General features: G+C 38.2%; 1 protein-coding gene across 4 annotated transcripts in view; it reads left to right on the top strand.

Annotated features, from left to right (window-relative positions):
* POLR3G (RNA polymerase III subunit G) overlaps positions 1 to 17,549 on the top strand; it is a 46,493-nt gene that overhangs the window by 8,255 nt on the left and 20,689 nt on the right. For 2 of the 4 annotated variants that reach the window (XM_027545623.1, XM_027545621.1), the window contains exons 1-4: positions 2,264 to 2,425; positions 5,510 to 5,631; positions 7,946 to 8,075; positions 14,586 to 14,642. In XM_027545623.1, the coding sequence (XP_027401424.1) occupies positions 2,365 to 2,425; positions 5,510 to 5,631; positions 7,946 to 8,075; positions 14,586 to 14,642 (370 nt within the window). In that variant the 5' untranslated portion in view covers positions 2,264 to 2,364. Of the gene's footprint in view, positions 1 to 2,263; positions 2,426 to 5,509; positions 5,632 to 7,945; positions 8,076 to 14,585; positions 14,643 to 17,549 lie in introns of those variants that run through there. The other 2 variants (XM_027545625.1, XM_027545624.1) reach the window with 1 other exon arrangement.

Below are 17,549 nucleotides of genomic sequence, written 5' to 3'. Positions count from 1 at the left end.
GGAGAATAGACAGTTTCATCCGAGAAGGCAATGGCAACCCACTCCAGTACTCTTGCCTGGAAAATCCCATGGATGGAGGAGCCTAGTGGGCTGCCATTTATGGGGTCGCACAGAGTTGGACACGACTGAGCGACTTCACTTTCACTTTTCACTTTCATACATTGGAGAAGGAAATGGCAACCCACTCCAGTATTCTTACCTGGAGAATCCCAGGGACAGAGGAGCCTGGTGGGCTGCTGTTTATGGGGTCACACAGAGTCGGACACAACTGAAGCGACTTAGCAGTAGCAGCAGCAGCGGCAGTAAGGATGGAGGCAATAATGAGTGGTATGCCTTGGATATACCAGTCCTATCACTTCTTGGCAAACAGATGGGGAAACAATGGAAACAGTGGCAGATTTTATTTTCTTGGGTTCCGAAATCACTGTGGACGGTGACTGCAGCCATGAAATTAAAAGACGCTTGCTCCTTGGAAGGAAAACTATGACAATATAGGCGGCACATTCGCATCATTTTGCCAACAAAAGTTCGTATAGTTAAAGCTATAGTTTTTCCATTAGTCATGTGCAGATGTGAGAGTAGGACCATAAAGAAGGCTGAGCACCAAAGAATTGATGCTTTCAAACTGTAGTGCTGGAGAAAAGACTCTTGAGAGTCCCTTGGACGCCAAGGAGATCAAACCAGTCAGTCCTAAAGGAAATCAACCCTGAATACTCATTGGAAGGGCTAATGCTAACAACGCTTCAATACTTTGGCCACCTGATGTGAAGAGCTGACTCATTGGAAAAGACCCTAATGCTGGGAAAGATTGAAGGAAGAAGGAGAAGGGGATGACAGAGGATGAGATGGTTGGATGGCATCACTGACTCAATGGACATGAGTTTGAGCAAACTCCAGGAGATAGTGAAGGACAGGGAAGCCTGGCATGCTGCAGTGCATGGGGTCACACAGAGTTGGACACAATTGAACGACTGAACAACAACAGCATGCTTTTGAAGTCCAAAAGCATGAACAAGAGGAATAGTCCAGTGGATTTTGCCACTGAGGACTGTTAGGGACCTTTGCATTTCAGCATCTGCCTGAGTATCATTCACATCACAATAAGACAAAAGCCAAACCTTTTACCATATCTCACACAGGGCTCCACAAGATCTGGTCTTAATCAGCCTCTCCTTGCTTCTCACCTGCATGAGCTTCTTGCTCCTCAGACACTGCATCTTACGGCTTCCTCTCCTGCCTTTGTTTTGCCTTCCGTGCATAGCCATCTTCTAGAGAAGGCAATGGCAGCCCACTCCCGTACTCTTGCCTGGAAAATCCCATGGACGGAGGAGCCTGGTAGGCTGCAGTCCATGGGCTCACTAAGAGTCAGACAAGACTGAGCGACTTCCCTTTCACTTTTCACTTTCATGCATTGGAGAAGGAAATGGCAACCCACTCCAGTGTTCTTTCCTGGAGAATCCCAGGGACAGGGGAGCCTGATGGGCTGCCGTCTGTGGGGTTGCACAGAGTCAGACACTGAAGCGACTTAGCAGCAGCAGCAGCAGCATAGCCATCTTCACCTCATTCCTCCATCTTAAAACTCTTAGTCCCTCTACAGCATGCCACTCTAGCTTATTGTCCACAGAAAGACTGCATTTGTGTGAAGAAGTCAGTACTACACCTCTTCATTATTCTTTACCCCCTTACCATGATTTATTTTTCTTCAGAGCTATATTAATTCCTACAGCTGCCACAAACTATGTGACTTAAAAACAACAGAAATTTATTCTCTCATTTTTAGAGCCAGAAATCTGAGATCAAGGTATTAGCGGAGTTTGTTCCCTCTGGAGGCTCTGAGGGAGAATGTTCAGCGCCGCTCTTCCAGCTTCTGGTGGTTCCTGGCACTCCTTGGTGTTTCTGGGTTGCTGCTATGGCACTCCAGTCTGTGCTCCCATCTTCACGTAGTGTTTCCCCTGTGTGCCTGTGTCTGCCCAAGCACCCCCGTTATAAGGACACTAGTCACTAAGAGAGGACTCACCCTTCTCTTGTATGAAAGAGAAGTGAAAGTTGCTCAGTTGTGTCCGACTCTCTGCAACCCCATGGACTATACAGTGCATGGAATTCTCCAGGCCAGAAAACTGGAGTGGGTAGCCTTTCCCTTCTCCAGGGGATCTTCCCAACACAGGGATCGAACTCAGATCTCCTCCGTTGCAGGTGGATTTTCTACCAGCTGAGCCACAAGGGAAGTCCAAGAATACTGGAGTGGGTAGCTCATCCCTTCTCCAGTGGATCTTCCCAACTCAGGAATCGAACCGGGGTCTCCTGCATTGCAGGAGGATTCTTTACCAACTGAGCTGTCGGGGAAGCCCAATCTCCTATGACCTCATGTTAATTTTATTACATCTCCAAAGACTTTATTTACAAACAAGGAAGGTCATATTCACAGGTAAGAGGTTTGGGGGAAGACATAATTCAACCCACTACAGGAGCACATAATATTATGTTATATACTTATGGTTGTTCATCCACCAAAATATAAGCCCTGAAGGCAGAGACTTTGTTTTGTTCAGTGCTCTCTGAATGCCTGGAATGCTCAATATTAATTGGATGAAATTGGCCCACATAAATTAGAGGATGATTTGGATAATGAGAAAATGGGGAAAGCTGGTTAAAAAAAAAACCTCTTCATTCAAGAAGCTTAGCAGGATGAAAAAGGACCACGGAAATGGCTTAATCAACTTAAAGGATTTCAAGGGATTCAAACAGTGAAGCTTAGGCCACAACTTTGTGAGTCTGTTTTGCCAAGAGACTGTTACCAGAGTCCAGCCATTGCCTCCCAGTTCTGCAGGAGAAGCGAATGAATTTCCAAAATAGAAAGAAATGGATTTCTAGGCCAGAATGCCATGTAATTATTAAGGGTGTCTCAAGAGTTAGGATTGATTTTTCTGCCAAGGGCAGTGCATTCACTAATGATAATCAAGTTTATACACCCAAAGGTTTCTTAATAAATATGAAACTTTAGAGTCAGCAGAATTCAATAGTTCTCAGGAGATACTCCATCAAGTAACGACGGCTGGTATACTCTCCTTTTAGGTGGGTTTTCCTCAGAGTGAAGGTGTGAGCTCTTTTTGTTCAGTTGCTCAGTCGTGTCCAACTCTGCAGCACCATGGACTGCAGCTTGCCAGGCTTCCCTGTCCTTCACCATCTCCTGGAGTTTGCTCAAACTCTTGTCCCCTGAGTGGGTGATGCCATCCAACCATCTCATCTTCTGTCTTCCCAGACAGAAGATGAGATCCCTTCTCCTCCCGCCTTCAGTCTTTCCCAGCATCAGGGTCTTTTCCAACGAGTTGGCACTTTGCATCCGGTGGCCAAAGTATTGGAGCTTCAGGTTCAGCATTAATCTTTCCAGTGCTCAGCAATTTTCATACTTGGGAGACCTGCTTTCTATAGGTTCAGCATATGTTTTAGGGACTCAGCAATTGAAACAAGGCCATTTGTATATTTTCACTCTCTCAGTGTGGACAACTGGCATGAGCTTGGTTATTAAAATCAATATCTTTTCTATATGAATTGTATTTCATAGTAACTAAATAGTAGATGAAGGGAATTGATAACTGGTGGGATTCAAGTTAAGAAAGAAATTATAAAATTTGTTTATCACCACATTATAATCCACAGTGAACTTGTAAATCTAGGATACGATCATCAATACCTGCAGTTTTAAAAATCATTAAGTGAAAACTGATTTCATGTTACAGTTGACTCCGAACAACACAAATTTGAATTACATGGGTCCACTTATGTTTGGACTTTTTTTTTCAACTTTATACTGGACAAAACAGACTAACAGCACGTGACTCCAATGACCAGAGGACATCACTGAAAGAGACTTCATATGCATCATGTGATCAGTAGGAAAAACAGCATCTCTTTTGAGTATTTTTGTAAAAAATCAAACCCAAATTTGAGTAAGCCTCTAGTCCATCTGTTTATAGAAAATACAGGGAGTAGAGGAATGTGTTGGACACGGCAATGGCACCCCACTCCAGTGTTCTTGCCTGGAGAATCCCAGGGACGGGCGAGTCTGGTGGGCTGCTGTCTATGGGGTGGCACAGAGTTGGACACGACTGAAGCAACTTAGCAGCAGCGGCAGCAGCAGCCACATCACTGAAATCCACAGTATGGGAAATTGTCCACCCCTCCTACTCTCAAAGTGTGGTCTGCAAACCAGTAACACTGCTATCTTCAGAGAGCTTGTTAGAAATGCTGATCTTCAGGCCTCATCCTTGGCCAGCTGGTTCAGATTCTGCCTTTTTGGCAAGATTTCTGAATAATCTGCACATTCCTTAGGGTTGAAGTTGGAGAAGCATTGTAGACGATAGTGACCTGATGTCCTCAACACATAAATGGTTAGGGAGAAAAGGAAGGTAACTGTTAAAGTGGTATGGAGGACCTAGTCTTGCTTTCTTGGACTTAACGGAGTTGAATGATCCTCGGTATCACCATTGGGGGAAATATTTAAAGAATGTGCATTATGATCTTCACTACAGTCCAGTGAGTTGTAGTGAAAGGGCCCTAGTGTAGGAATCCTGTTTTCACACTACGGTTGATTGAACAACACAAACTTGAATTGAATGGATCCTCTTAATATGTGGATTTTTTTCAGTGAAAACTAACAGTACACAAACTGAGGTTGGTTGAATTTCAGAATGGAGAACCATGGATTCGGACGGTTGACTGTAAAATTATACATGGATTTTTGACTGCGTGGGGTGGTCAGTGCCCCTAACCCCATGTTGTTCAAGCATCAACTATATAGAGTAATCATGTTTCAGAAGACTCAGAAATTAAGTATAGGACTTAAGAATGGTATTGTTCTCTAACAATGATAACTTTATCCCTGAAGTTACAGAGTATACAGGTTTATCTTTAACAATTTTTTCTGCTTGGACAGACCTGTTCAAAGTCTTATGAGTCCATTCCCATTTCTAAAAGGAGGACTTTGGAATAGATCTCAAGGATTCTTTCTGACACTCAGATTTTGGGATAAATAAATCATTTAAGCGTTTAAAGTATGTATGACTGCTGATAGTCTTCAGGTTGATTTGGAAAACCAGGTGTCCCTTGTTCATCAGCACAGCCCCTACTGGGCCACATCTTTAACACATATCTGAGATCCCGTTGTAGAACCACAGAGAGGTGGAGAGAATTGCACCAGCTGACTGCACAGTGGTTGGGGCAGCATCGCAAAGAAGCCCCGGGGTCAGCCCTCCAGCCAGTCTGTGTGAGGTCGTTGAGACCATCATCACCATACCTTCCAAGCATGACTAAGTAGGACATGTTTAGGAATCAGTTTATCCCATATTTGTTTCTTTACAAGTTTTGCTTTCCAGAAGTGTTCTAAATGAGCCATGCAACCTAAGGGGTGGAGTATATTTTGCTTTTAAATGTTGGTTTCATTTTTCTTGCAATCCATGAAACCTAAACATTAATAGTGTCTTAATTTGTCTGCTTTTTCTGATATAACTAGTTCCAATGGCTGGGAATAAAGGAAGAGGACGTGCTGCTTATACCTTTAACATTGAAGCAGTTGGATTTAGCAGAGGTGAAAAGTTACCTGATGTCGTATTGAAACCACCCCCACTGTTTCCTGTAAGTACATTAACAGCGAAATTCTCACAGGATATTTTTCATGTTTCAGAGAGAATTTAAATACTGTATAAGACTTGAATATGTATTGTTGGGCTTCCCTAGTGGCTCAGACGGTAATGCGTCTGTCTGCAATGCAGGAGACCCGGGTTCGATCCCTGGGTTGGGAAGATCCCCTGGAGAAGGAAATGGCAGCCCACTCCAATATTCTTGCCTGGAAAATCCCATGGACCGAGGAGCCTGGTAGGCTACCGTCCATGGGGTCTCAAAGAGTCAGACACGACTGAGCGACTTCACATTCACATGATATCCTAAACCGTAAGAAAGTAAAAGAGATGGTCACTTACCTTTAATTTAAATATTTCCACTGTTCTTTTCTGAAACATTTCTAATTTTCAGACTGCTTTCTTAAAATGCAAAAAGCTATATATATATTTTTTCCCTGAATATAGTCAATATTTTCTGACCTATAATTTTTTTTTTCAATTTTTGTGTCTCACAATGCTGTTATTGATATAGTCCAATATTAAAATAATATTTTTTAAAGTAAAGTTAGATTTTATAGTGGTCCTCACTTCCTATTTTGCCAGACCTTCACTTAATGACTTTATTCTCATCTTTCGTCTATAGAATTTAATTTTGCTCCCTAGTATACCACTGGGCCTTTTTTCCCCCACTGAGTTTTTTTTTGTTTTTTGTTTTTTTTGCTTAGTTCCTTATTTTATTAAAGTAAATTTTAATTTTGTCACTGTTTTTCAAAATAGAAGCATTTCGACTATGTTTAGTATTGCTTTTAAATTTAATTATGCTGCAAACTTAATTGGTGTGATTTTTAATCAAATGCTTGACTTTCGTTTAAAACTTAAGGTTACATTTCCAGATGCACATGTGCTGTGATACAAAATACGAAAATGTCATAAATAACCAGATACTCCTTCCAGGAATCTTTTCCGTCTTTCAAAAGGAAACATCCTTTGTTGAAAGATTTCTCTAAGTACAGGACCCTGAACAGATGTTCTTGGGATCTAGATGCCTCACATGGGGAGAGTCTACTTTTTACTCTTGATATTTTTCTTTTCTGATATTCAGTGCAGCCTAAAAACAAAGGTAAATATCGCAGGTATAGACAGAATGTCACTTTATATTGATTTCCTTTTAAAACAAGCTCTTCTTCATGTGTGAGATTACTTCTAAAGCTTGGGAATATTAGTACATACTATTGTTTTCTGCAGGGAATAAAATTTATTACTGGCTAAAAGGCTCTGTCTGATCTGGCTTTCTGATGTTTCTCTGATCCTTTTCCCACCACTGTCCTCATTCCTTAGCCGTGGTGGTCTCCTTTTTCCCTTAGGCATTTTCCCCTATTAGTTGCCCTGGCTGGAGCCATCGGTCTCCCCATTTCTTTGTATGGATGGCTTCATATTCTTATCCCGATCTCTGCTCAAAGGTGACTCTCCCAAGAAGTGTGTGCTTACTGGGTGGACCAGCCATTTGCAGTCTCCGTGGGCTCTGTCCGTCACTCTTTCCTCTTCTGGGCTTCAGTCCTTCTATCACTTATCACTGTCTAAAATTGTGTATTATCTCATTTGTTTACTTACTTTTCTCCCCTAGAATGTAAATTCCACACAGGCAAAAGGTTTGACTAGTTCATCACGGTGTCTCCTGTTGTATTATAAATATATATGCGTACATAATACATATGTGTGTGTACTTGTAGTTCTTAATAATTGAAGATATAGGTTCAAATTTCTGCTTTGCCACTTTTGTGTTATATGGACTTACAGATTATTCACTTCTCAGCTTCCTCACTATAAAAGGGGAATTATTGATACTTTAGATGAATTCATGGATTCTGAATATTGAGTACATCCGGGTTGTAGTAACCACTTGTTAAACAGTAGCTGCTACTACTCTTTTTTTTTGTTTTTAACGCTACTCTCCTACTAATACCACCATGGCTAATAGGAAACCACCATAATAGGAGACCCAGACTGCTTTGATCTGGGTGCTTTAATTTTTAAAATACAGAATCACAGTCATCAGACTATATAGCAAATGACTGTTGGTGTGGTCAGTAGAAAAATTAGGCAGGTAGGAACATTAAGTATCTTTTCTACTTATAAAGTAAGAGAAAAATAAGAGATGGGTGAAAATGTTTAATAGATAATAAAAGCTCAAAATATTTTAAGTTGATGGTAAAACTTAATGCCTATAAAATATGGTTTTTCAATAAAACTGACATGTTTTCAGAACATAGACAAAAGGGATATTAAAATATTTTATTTATTTTTTAAAAATTGCCTCTTAATGTAAACAGGATACAGACTATAAACCAGTGCCACTAAAAACAGGAGAGAGTGAAGATTATGTGCTCGCCTTGAAACAAGAGTTGAGAGAAACTGTGAAAAGAATGCCTTATTTTGTAGAAACACCTGAAGAAAAACAAGGTGCGTACTAGACTCTGTGTGGTTCACTGTCTACAGATAAAACAGTGTTTCACCATGAAGTACATGATCTTTAATGCTGATTGATTTGATTCAGTGGGAAATTATCAACCACCCTGAAAAAGCATATGTATGTTGATTTAACAGAAAATATATTTTTAACTTTTTGATATTTTTAAGATTACCTTTCAAAATAAAAGTGTTATATGTTCAGTGAAATTTATGAAAACAGAAATATTAAGAAAGTGAAAATCACCCTGGGACTTCCATGGTGGTCCAGTGGTTAAAGCTCAGAGCTTCCAACGCAGGAGGCGTGGGTTTGACCCCTGGTCAGGGAAGATCCCACATGCTGTGCAGTATGGCAAAAAAAAAAAGAAAAAATCACCTTTATTCCTTATGTCTAGAGAACTACTGCTGCTAAGTCACTTTAGTCATGTCCGACTCTGTGTGACCCCATAGACGGCAGCCCACCAGGCTGCCCCGTCCCTGGGATTCTCCAGGCAAGAACACTGGAGTGGGTTGCCATTTCCTTCTCCAATGTATGCAAGTGAAAAGTCAAAGAGAAGTTGCTCAGTCCTGTCTGACTCTTAGCGACCCCATGGACTGCAGCCTTCCAGGCTCCTCCATCCATGGGATTTTCCAGGCAAGAGTACTGGAGTGGGGTGCCATTGCCTTCTCCCTACTACTGATATTGTATATTCCAAATTTTTCTTCTATGTGTATATCCTTTTACAAGATTGGATTCATGTTACTTTGTATCTTCCTTTTTTACTCAATAGCATATTATTAGCATTGTCACATATTCTTTTTTTTTAAATTAATCTTTATTGGAGTATAGTTGGTGTACAGTCTTGTGTTCGGTTCTGCCGTGCAGCAAAATGAATCAGTTATACGTATATCCACTCTTTCTTAGATTATGTCCCCGTACAGGTCATTACAGAGTCCTGAGTAAAGCTCCCTATGCTATACAGTAGATTCTTACTAGTTACCTATTTTATATTCTTAGAAAATACGATTTTTGATGACTGTGTGGTATTCCATTGTGTGGCTATAACGTTATTCATTGTAACGTGTGTTTGTTTTTTTCCCACTTTTGGTTTGCCACTTTTAGTTCCCTGCTGTTAGATTTAAGATTGTTTTTAGTTTTTTTGCTCATATGTATAATGCTGTGATTTTTATCCTTATACATAAATCTTTAAGCAGGTCTCTGATTATTTAGTATTTTGGTTAAAAATTTTGAAAGCCTTGACTATATTTTGGCTCACCATTTGTATCAAATATAAAATGTAAAAGATGTATTCATTCATTATGCCAAGGACAGAGAGGAGAAATTGTAGTTGGAGAAAGCTTGGCAATCTCAGACTGAAAGTGAGAAGTGGTTTCATAGGAAGAGAATACATTCCTGAGTAGTTATTTAGCACAGTAGAACTATATTGATTTTCAGTTTCTGCCCTTGAATGTTGAAATTAGAGAGATCGATATCATCCTTGAGTTCTCAAAACAACATCATTAAAACATGAGAAATTCCTATAGTGTCATCTCATTCCATTAGTATTAAAAATGCATACCCTTTTCCTCTTTCTAAAAGACTTAGAATTGGATAAGAATCAAAAAGGAAGTCTTATATAGTAATACCACATGTGCCTATAATTGTAAGAGGCATTTTAGACGGGTTTATTTAATTTTTCAAAAGAAAGCTGCTTGAAGTTATATAATAAATGATTTGACATTTTACCTCAGAAGTACTGAATTTTTTTCACTTTCATGATTATATCACATGCTTTTATCTGTTTGAGTTTAAAAATGAAATTAAAGCTCATTTTAAAGATTTAACTAAGTAAGATTAAGTGAACTAATAAGTATCCACTTTTATTGAAAAAAAATGATAGTGTAGGGTATACTTCACCCTTTTAAAAATTAGTCTCTAGACTATGGAACATACATACTTAACCAAATGTAACTGTTAGTAAAGTACATATCTAATTTAAAAGTACATCATACTGCGAAGACATTTATTTGAGTCATTTAGACCAGGAACATAATTTTGTCCCTGATTTCTGGGAGTAGCTGTCTTATACCTGGGTCAAAAGGGTCTTTACCTTTTATAACTGCTTAATGAAGTTTTAAAAGTATAAGGAATCATTTGCTACTGTTTTCAGAGGAAAACTCTTGCATAGAATTTTCCAAATTGATCCAAGTATGTTCTCTTTGGATATACACATGTTTACCTCTCTTCCCTGATGTAATGTTTTTACACAAAAAAACCACTGTGGTTGATATAGTATATACTATATGGTCTTCCCTGGTGGCTCAATGGTAAAGAATCTGCCTGCCAATGCAGAAGACCTGGGTTCCATCCCTGGCTTGGGAAGATCTCCTGGAGAAGGAAATGGCAGCCTTTCCAGTATATTTGCTTGGCAAATCTCAAGGACAGAGGAGCCTGGTGGACTAGAGTCCATGGGGGTGCAAAACAGTTGGACATGACTTAGTGACTAAACAACAACATATACATATATATGTAAATACAGATTAGTATAATATATACTGTAGTACACATTATATATGTATATATACATGCACAAATAGTGTGTATGTATACACACCATGAGTGGGAAAGAATTGACCAGACTGAATAGAAGTACACAGCTGTCACAGGAAGCCATATTCTAGGGAGTATTCCATCAACGTATCCTCACTACCCTTTCCCCAGCACTGACTTCCTATGTGCTTTAGGACAGAGAGACTTACGGACTAACAGTGTAAAAAACTAAATCTCTAGAGACTTGGACAGACAGAGCAGGAAATCTCTTGCTGATAATCTCTTGCCTTGGTGGCTCAGGGCATTGAGATTTTTCACAAAGAACCAAGGGTCCAGAATAAACATTTTTCATGTTAGGTATTCCAGGTTTGTTTATAGTGTTCTGAGGTAGAATTAATAGAAGTGATTGGTATTTTCTCTACAGTGAAATGTATTATTTTTATAATAAAGAGAAAAACATTAGTGAATATTATTATCTTGATGAGTTTTAGCTCCAGAGTTACATAGAGAACATCTGGTCCAGTGGTTCCCAGCTCAGGTTCCTGAACCACTGGGGTCCTCTGAGCTAGAAACAGGAGTGACAGTGGTGATGGTTCTGTAAGCCATTTTCAGAACTTCAAAAACTTAATGGAAATCCTGCCTTTACCTACATTATGACCACAAGGTCTCTTTTGAATGTATGGAGTTTGTTTGGTTTATTAACTCTCACTATATGATCATGGTCCACGAGACCTCATTTTAATTTTTTAGTTTCGTTTTTGGAGCATTTCTTACTATATGTAATGATCGATATTCATAATTTATATTTTCATAGAGCTCTTCCAAGAAACAGAGAGAACTTGCTTTAAAAGAGAAGAAAAGTTATTTTGTCCTAGCATTACCTGTATTGGCCCATTGGACCCTTTCCTAAATCTAAAGTACATTTTAGAATTTCAGTGATCTTACTTTTCTTGCATCTTGAAACATTTTTCTGTTTCATCATGATAGACATTATTTCATCATTTTTCATCAATTAGCCTCTACTATGCTAGAAAATGGAGAAGGAAATAGCAACCCGCTCCAGTATTCTTGCCTGGAGAATTCCAGGGACAGAGGAGCCTGGTGGGCTGCCATCTATGGGGTCGCACAAAAGTTGGATACGACTGAAGTGACTTAGCAACAGCAGCATGCTAGAAAAGACTAAAATATACAAAATGGAAGAATGATGAAATTGCATAGAAGCATCGTGCAATACTGAAATAAATCATCACTGTTAAATCATCCTTTAATTTTCTTATTGTGTTGGCCAAAGTATACTACTAATTTTTAAGAAGATATAGAATAATTCTGGAGATACTCCTGTCTGTATAGTTATTTTGGTTTTGTTTAGCTTTCATAGAATACAATTTAGAATTCAGAAATTTTCATTTTCTACCCGTAATTGCAGAGAAGAAAATTGGCAGAGGAAGATGTTTCAGTTACTAGACAAATCAGAAGAGGAATGCAAAGAGATAGAAAGGAGCCCCTGATGCTAATATTGCTGGTGGAATTGATGGTATAAGCAGAGTCTCACACTGAGTCTTCAGATGACAGTATCCTAAATGAATTTTCTCAGACTTATGAATCAATAAGTAAACAGTGTCTGTCGAAGAATGAAAAGGAAAATATAGTGTTCTCATACAGTTAATCTTTGAAATGGACCTCATCACATAATATTTTGTGGTAGGAACATGAAAAATTCCATTTGCTAAAATGACATGTGACCATATTTTTTTCTTTTTTGTTGGGTTTTATGTACCAAATATTTGTAACTAGACAGCTGTTGAAAGCAAAGGCAAAGACAAAGATGACTGAAAGGAAATAGATTATGTAGAAGTGAAACAGTTTATTGGATTGATCATATTAATTGGTAATGATATATTTAATAATGAAAATGAAAATGGCTGGGCCGTCCTCTCTTCAACAGAAGTGTGAGCCATAAAAGTTTTTTAAAGCATTACTTTTTGATGGTGCAAATACAAGAATTGGACATAATGATAAGCTAGATCATGTTAATAGAAATGTACTTATAATCTAGAATCACTTGGGTGGGGCAGGTGTGAGAAAAGCCAGAAGTAATATGTTAGAATTTTTTAAAGATGTATTTGAAATCCAGAATCAGGATTATGAAATACTTGCATTTAATGTTTGCACATGACAAACTCACAATGCACAGTTGATGCACACTTAGCTGTGTTCAAAGGATGTTGCCCATTTTGGGTAAATATACCTTCAAAACCAAGAAAATGGTGGAGTATGAGTTTGAGTTTACTTAACGCTTATTAAAATTCCCAATAATTACTTTTCCTTCTTTTTAAATAACAGCTTTATTGAGATAGTGAAAGTAAGTGTTAATCACTCAGTCGTGTCTGACTCTTTGTGACTCCCATGGACTGTAGCCCATAACCGCCAGCCTCCTCTGTCCATGGGATTCTCCAAGCAAGAATATCCTGGAGTGGGTTGTCATCCCCCTCTTTAGGAGATCTTCCCGACCCAGGCACTGAACCTGGGTTTCCCACATTGCAGGCAGATTCTTTACCATCTGATCCACCAGGGAAGCCTTATTGAAATAAAAATCCAGATATATAAAATTTACTTTTTACAGCATACAGTTCAGTCCCTTTGAGTGTACTCACAAAATTGTGCGGCCAACAGTATTATCTAATTTATAGAATTGGTTCGTCATCCTGAAAAGAGACTCCCATACCCTTTCGTATCAATCCCTATTTTCCCCTCCCTGCCTCAGCCCTTGGCACCCTGTAATCGGCTTTGTCTGTTTTAGGCATTTCATATAAATGGAATCTTAATGTGTATTCTTCTGTGACTGGTTTCCTTCACTTAGCATAATGGTCTCGGGGTTTATACACAGTAAAGCATGTATCAGTGTTTCATTCCTTTTTGTGGTTGAATAATATTCCATTATATGTATATACCTCATTTTGTTCATTCCTCAGTTGATGGACATTTGGGTCACTTCTACAGTGGGGTTTTCATGAATAATGCTGCTATAAACATTCATGTATGTACTTTTGTGTACCATGTCACTTTTGTTGTATATCTAGGGTCAGATGGTAAATTTTTATTTTACATTTTGAGGAACTGCCAACTATTTACCAAAGTGGTTGTACCATTTTATATTACCTACAATGTATGAGGGTTCCTGTTTCTCCACAGCCTTGTTAACACTTATTGTTGGTTCTAGCCATCCAACTGGGTATAAAGTGGTAGCTCATTGTGATGCCATCCAACCATCTCATCCTCTGTCTCCTCCTGCCCTCAATCTTTCCCAGCATCAGGGTCTTTTCCATTGAGTTGGCTCTTTGCATCAGGTGGTCAAAGTACTGGAGCTTCAGCTTCAGCATCAGTCCTTCCAGTGAATATTCAGGGTTGATTTCCTTTAGGATGGACTGGTTTGATCTCCAACCTCGCCTCCTCCTATCCTTTTCCCCACTGTCTTTCCCAATGGGTTGTGAAAAGTGTCTCCCTGAGAAGACTGACTGAATGTGTGTATTAAGTATTTGCTTACTTTATTAGAGGTAAGCAAACAGCCCTCCATCCTCACTTAGGTACTTAATACCTCCCAGTTACACGAGATTTAAAGACTGGGAGCTAGAGGCCAGTGTCACAAGAAGAAAAGAGAAGATACACAGCCCTCCCCACCCGCCCCCCCGCCCCGACTTTTTGTGTAAGTGGCTTCCTGACTTGCCTTTGGGCTTTTGTGAAAATTCTCAGAGATGAATCAGATTATCTGCTACTGAGAACTTTAATTAGGGTTTTGGTCTCTGCTCACCCCCAGCCATTTATTCTCAGGTGCTTCTTGCCACTTCCCTAGATGTGTATTACTCTGTTCAGTATATGTCTAGGAACACATTAAACTCCCTGTACTGAAAATAAAAGATGTTACCTGGTGTTTTCAATTATTTTGAAATACTTTTTTTTCTATCTTTTTTTCCTAGATATTGAAAGATATAGTAAAAGATATATGAAGGTGTACAAAGAAGAGTGGATACCAGGTAACCATAAAACTGAAAATGTTAAAATTAATCTTCAAAGGCTATCTCTCTACCATGTCTTTTTAGGACTAATTTTCTATTTTCACTATAGGAAAATAGAGCCTGGCTCTCTTCCTGTAATTAATTAGCAACATATATCTTTTGAAAACTAAGATGAAAAGATTTTTATATTGTAACAAGGAATATTTGAAGTGATATTGTAGAAGTTCTTAGGATACTTTTTTTTTTCTTTTAATAAAATAGGGTTGGCCAAACTCATTGGATTTTCCATTTTCATTTGATACAATCAGAGTTTTCATCTTTAATACTAATAGTAACTCACTTCTGTGTTCCTGAGTGATTTTATAGCTTTTGAGGAGGAAACAAGCCTAGTTTTAAGAATATTTTCAGCCGAGCTTGTGCATCTTCCTTTCTTTCCAGCAGGCATAGACTCTTTTTGGCTGTTAATGTGCCTTTTCAACAGAACCATACCTAAGAGAGTTTTTTTTTTTTCAACATTCACAGAATTGCCTTGGTAGAGGCAAGGTGTAAGGGGTTGCAGAGATCTCATCGACTTCATTTTGTAGAAAATTAACAGTTGCTATAGAAACGCAGTGACCTGTCAAGGCAACTTGGAATATTGTAGTAAAACCCAGGTTTCCTCACTTCAGCACACTTCCCTTTGACATCTGTGTCCTTGGTGTGTTACAGAAACTGCCTGTATGCAGAAGCCTAAGTCACGTTTACAGCATTGGTTGCCTTCCTGAGTTGCAGCGTCTCTTTTCAATGCTAATTGCTGATAATGTTGTGTCCCTCTGGAAACACTCCTCTTAGGTCTCTCATTCTACTACATAAATATTTGTCTCTAAATGATTCTCTTTAAGTACTTTGTCGTGATCACCTATGGATCATTTATGAAAGCAAACATATTAGGTTGGTATAAAAGTAATTCTGGTTTTTGTATTGTTGAACTTTGTTGTTTGATACTGGAATACATTCTTAAATAAATGTGGTTATATTATACTTCATTTTAATGCTCATTTCTTTATGTGTCTTTTATTTTTTTTGGCTAAAGACAAATTACTTGCTGTTTAGACTAGGAAAATGATGTTAGACAAAAAGCAAATTCAAGTGATTTTTTATTTGAGTTCAAAATGGGTCGTAAAGCAATGGAGACAACTCTCAACATCAACAACACCTTTGGCCCAGGAACTGCTAATGAACATACAGGGCAGTGATGGTTCAAAAGGTTTTGCAAAGGAAACGAGAGCCTTTAAGATGAGGAGTGTAGTGACCAGCTGAGAGCCATCATCGAAGCTGATCCTCTTAAATCTACACAAGAAGTTGCCAAAGAACTCGACACCAACTTCTCTATGGTCGTTCAGCATTTGAAGCAAATTGGAAAGGTGAAAGGCTTGATAAGCGGGTCCCTCATGAGCTGACCGAAAATCAAAAAAACTGTCATTTTGATGTGTCGTCTTAGTCTATACAACAGTGAACCATTTCTCGTTTGGATAATGATGTGCAATGAAGTGTGGATTTAAATGTCAACTAGCAATGACCAGTGCAGTAGTTAGACCGAGAAGAAGCTCTGAAGTACTTCCCAAAACCAAACTTGCACCAAAAAAGGTCATGGTCACTGTTTGGTGGTCTGATGCCCACTGTCAGACCCACTCCAGCTTTCTGAATCCTGGCGAAACCATTAGATCTGAGAAGTATGCTCAGCAAATCAACGAGATGCACTGAAAACTGTAATGCCCACAGCCAGCGTTGGTCAACAGAAAGGGTCCAGTTCTTCTGCACAACAGTGCCCAACTGCACGTCGTGCAACCAGTGCTTCAAAAGTTGAATGAATTGGGCTACAGAATTTTTTATCATCTACCATATTCACCTGACCTCTCACTAACTGACTACCACATCTTCAAGTATCTTGACAAGTTTTTGCAGAGAAAATGCTCACATAAGCAGCTGGAAGCAGAAAATGATTTCCGAGAGTTGCTCAAATTCTGAAGCGCTGATTTTTATGCTATAGGAATAAACAAACGTATTTCTCATTGGCAAAAATGTGTTGATTGTAATGGTTCCTATTTTGATTAATAAAGATGTGTTTAAGCCTAGTTATAATGATTTAAAATTCACAGTCTGAACCTGCAATTACTTTTATACCAACCGAATATTTAAAGCAAAATTTATTAGTTCAGGAAAAATAGCTTGAGATATAAGTATTTTCTACAAACAGTACTGAGTTTTTTATTAGTAAGCAGCATTTTTTAAATCTGTTTTCATGTTGCTTCAGTTTTCTGATTGTCTCTTAAGCTTAAAAAAGAAAAACAAGTGACAAATTAGAGGGATTGTTTAGCTAATGCAGGCAAAATCATTCAATGGAAGGAATTTACTTTTCCATAGCTATTTCTGTTTTTAATTTTAAAGTTTTCCCATAATTATTAAATTGTTTAGTTTTGTATATATTAGGATTATGGTCACATATTTTAACTTTGAAAAAAATTTTTCATTATGTAAGAAATACATATCAACTACAGAACATGTACAAAATACAGAGTAATTGAGTAATAAATTACATTTAAGGAAAATAACTATAATCCCAACACAAGAAATTCCTGTAATATTTTGTTTCCAACCTAGAACTTTCTCTGCACAAATATACATCTGTTCAAGCATTTACATGTTAGGTTTATTCTTTAAATGGAATTATATATGTATTGTTTTAGAAACTTTTAAAATTTAACAGTATATCATGAATAACTTGTCATGCTCATAAATATTTTTCTACATTTTTTCATTATGAAAATTCCTGTACTTGGAGTTAACTATATAAATACTATGTAACTTAAAAGAATATTATAGAAATTTTATAAGTATTTCAAAGGTATTTTAATGAATTTTTTTCTTTATAGGAGAAAATATATC

This window comes from Bos indicus x Bos taurus, chromosome 7 (assembly GCF_003369695.1).
Source record: "Bos indicus x Bos taurus breed Angus x Brahman F1 hybrid chromosome 7, Bos_hybrid_MaternalHap_v2.0, whole genome shotgun sequence".
NCBI lineage: Eukaryota > Metazoa > Chordata > Mammalia > Artiodactyla > Bovidae > Bos > Bos indicus x Bos taurus.
Note: the sequence above shows the minus strand (reverse complement) of the source record. Positions and strands in the feature narration are given on the sequence as shown.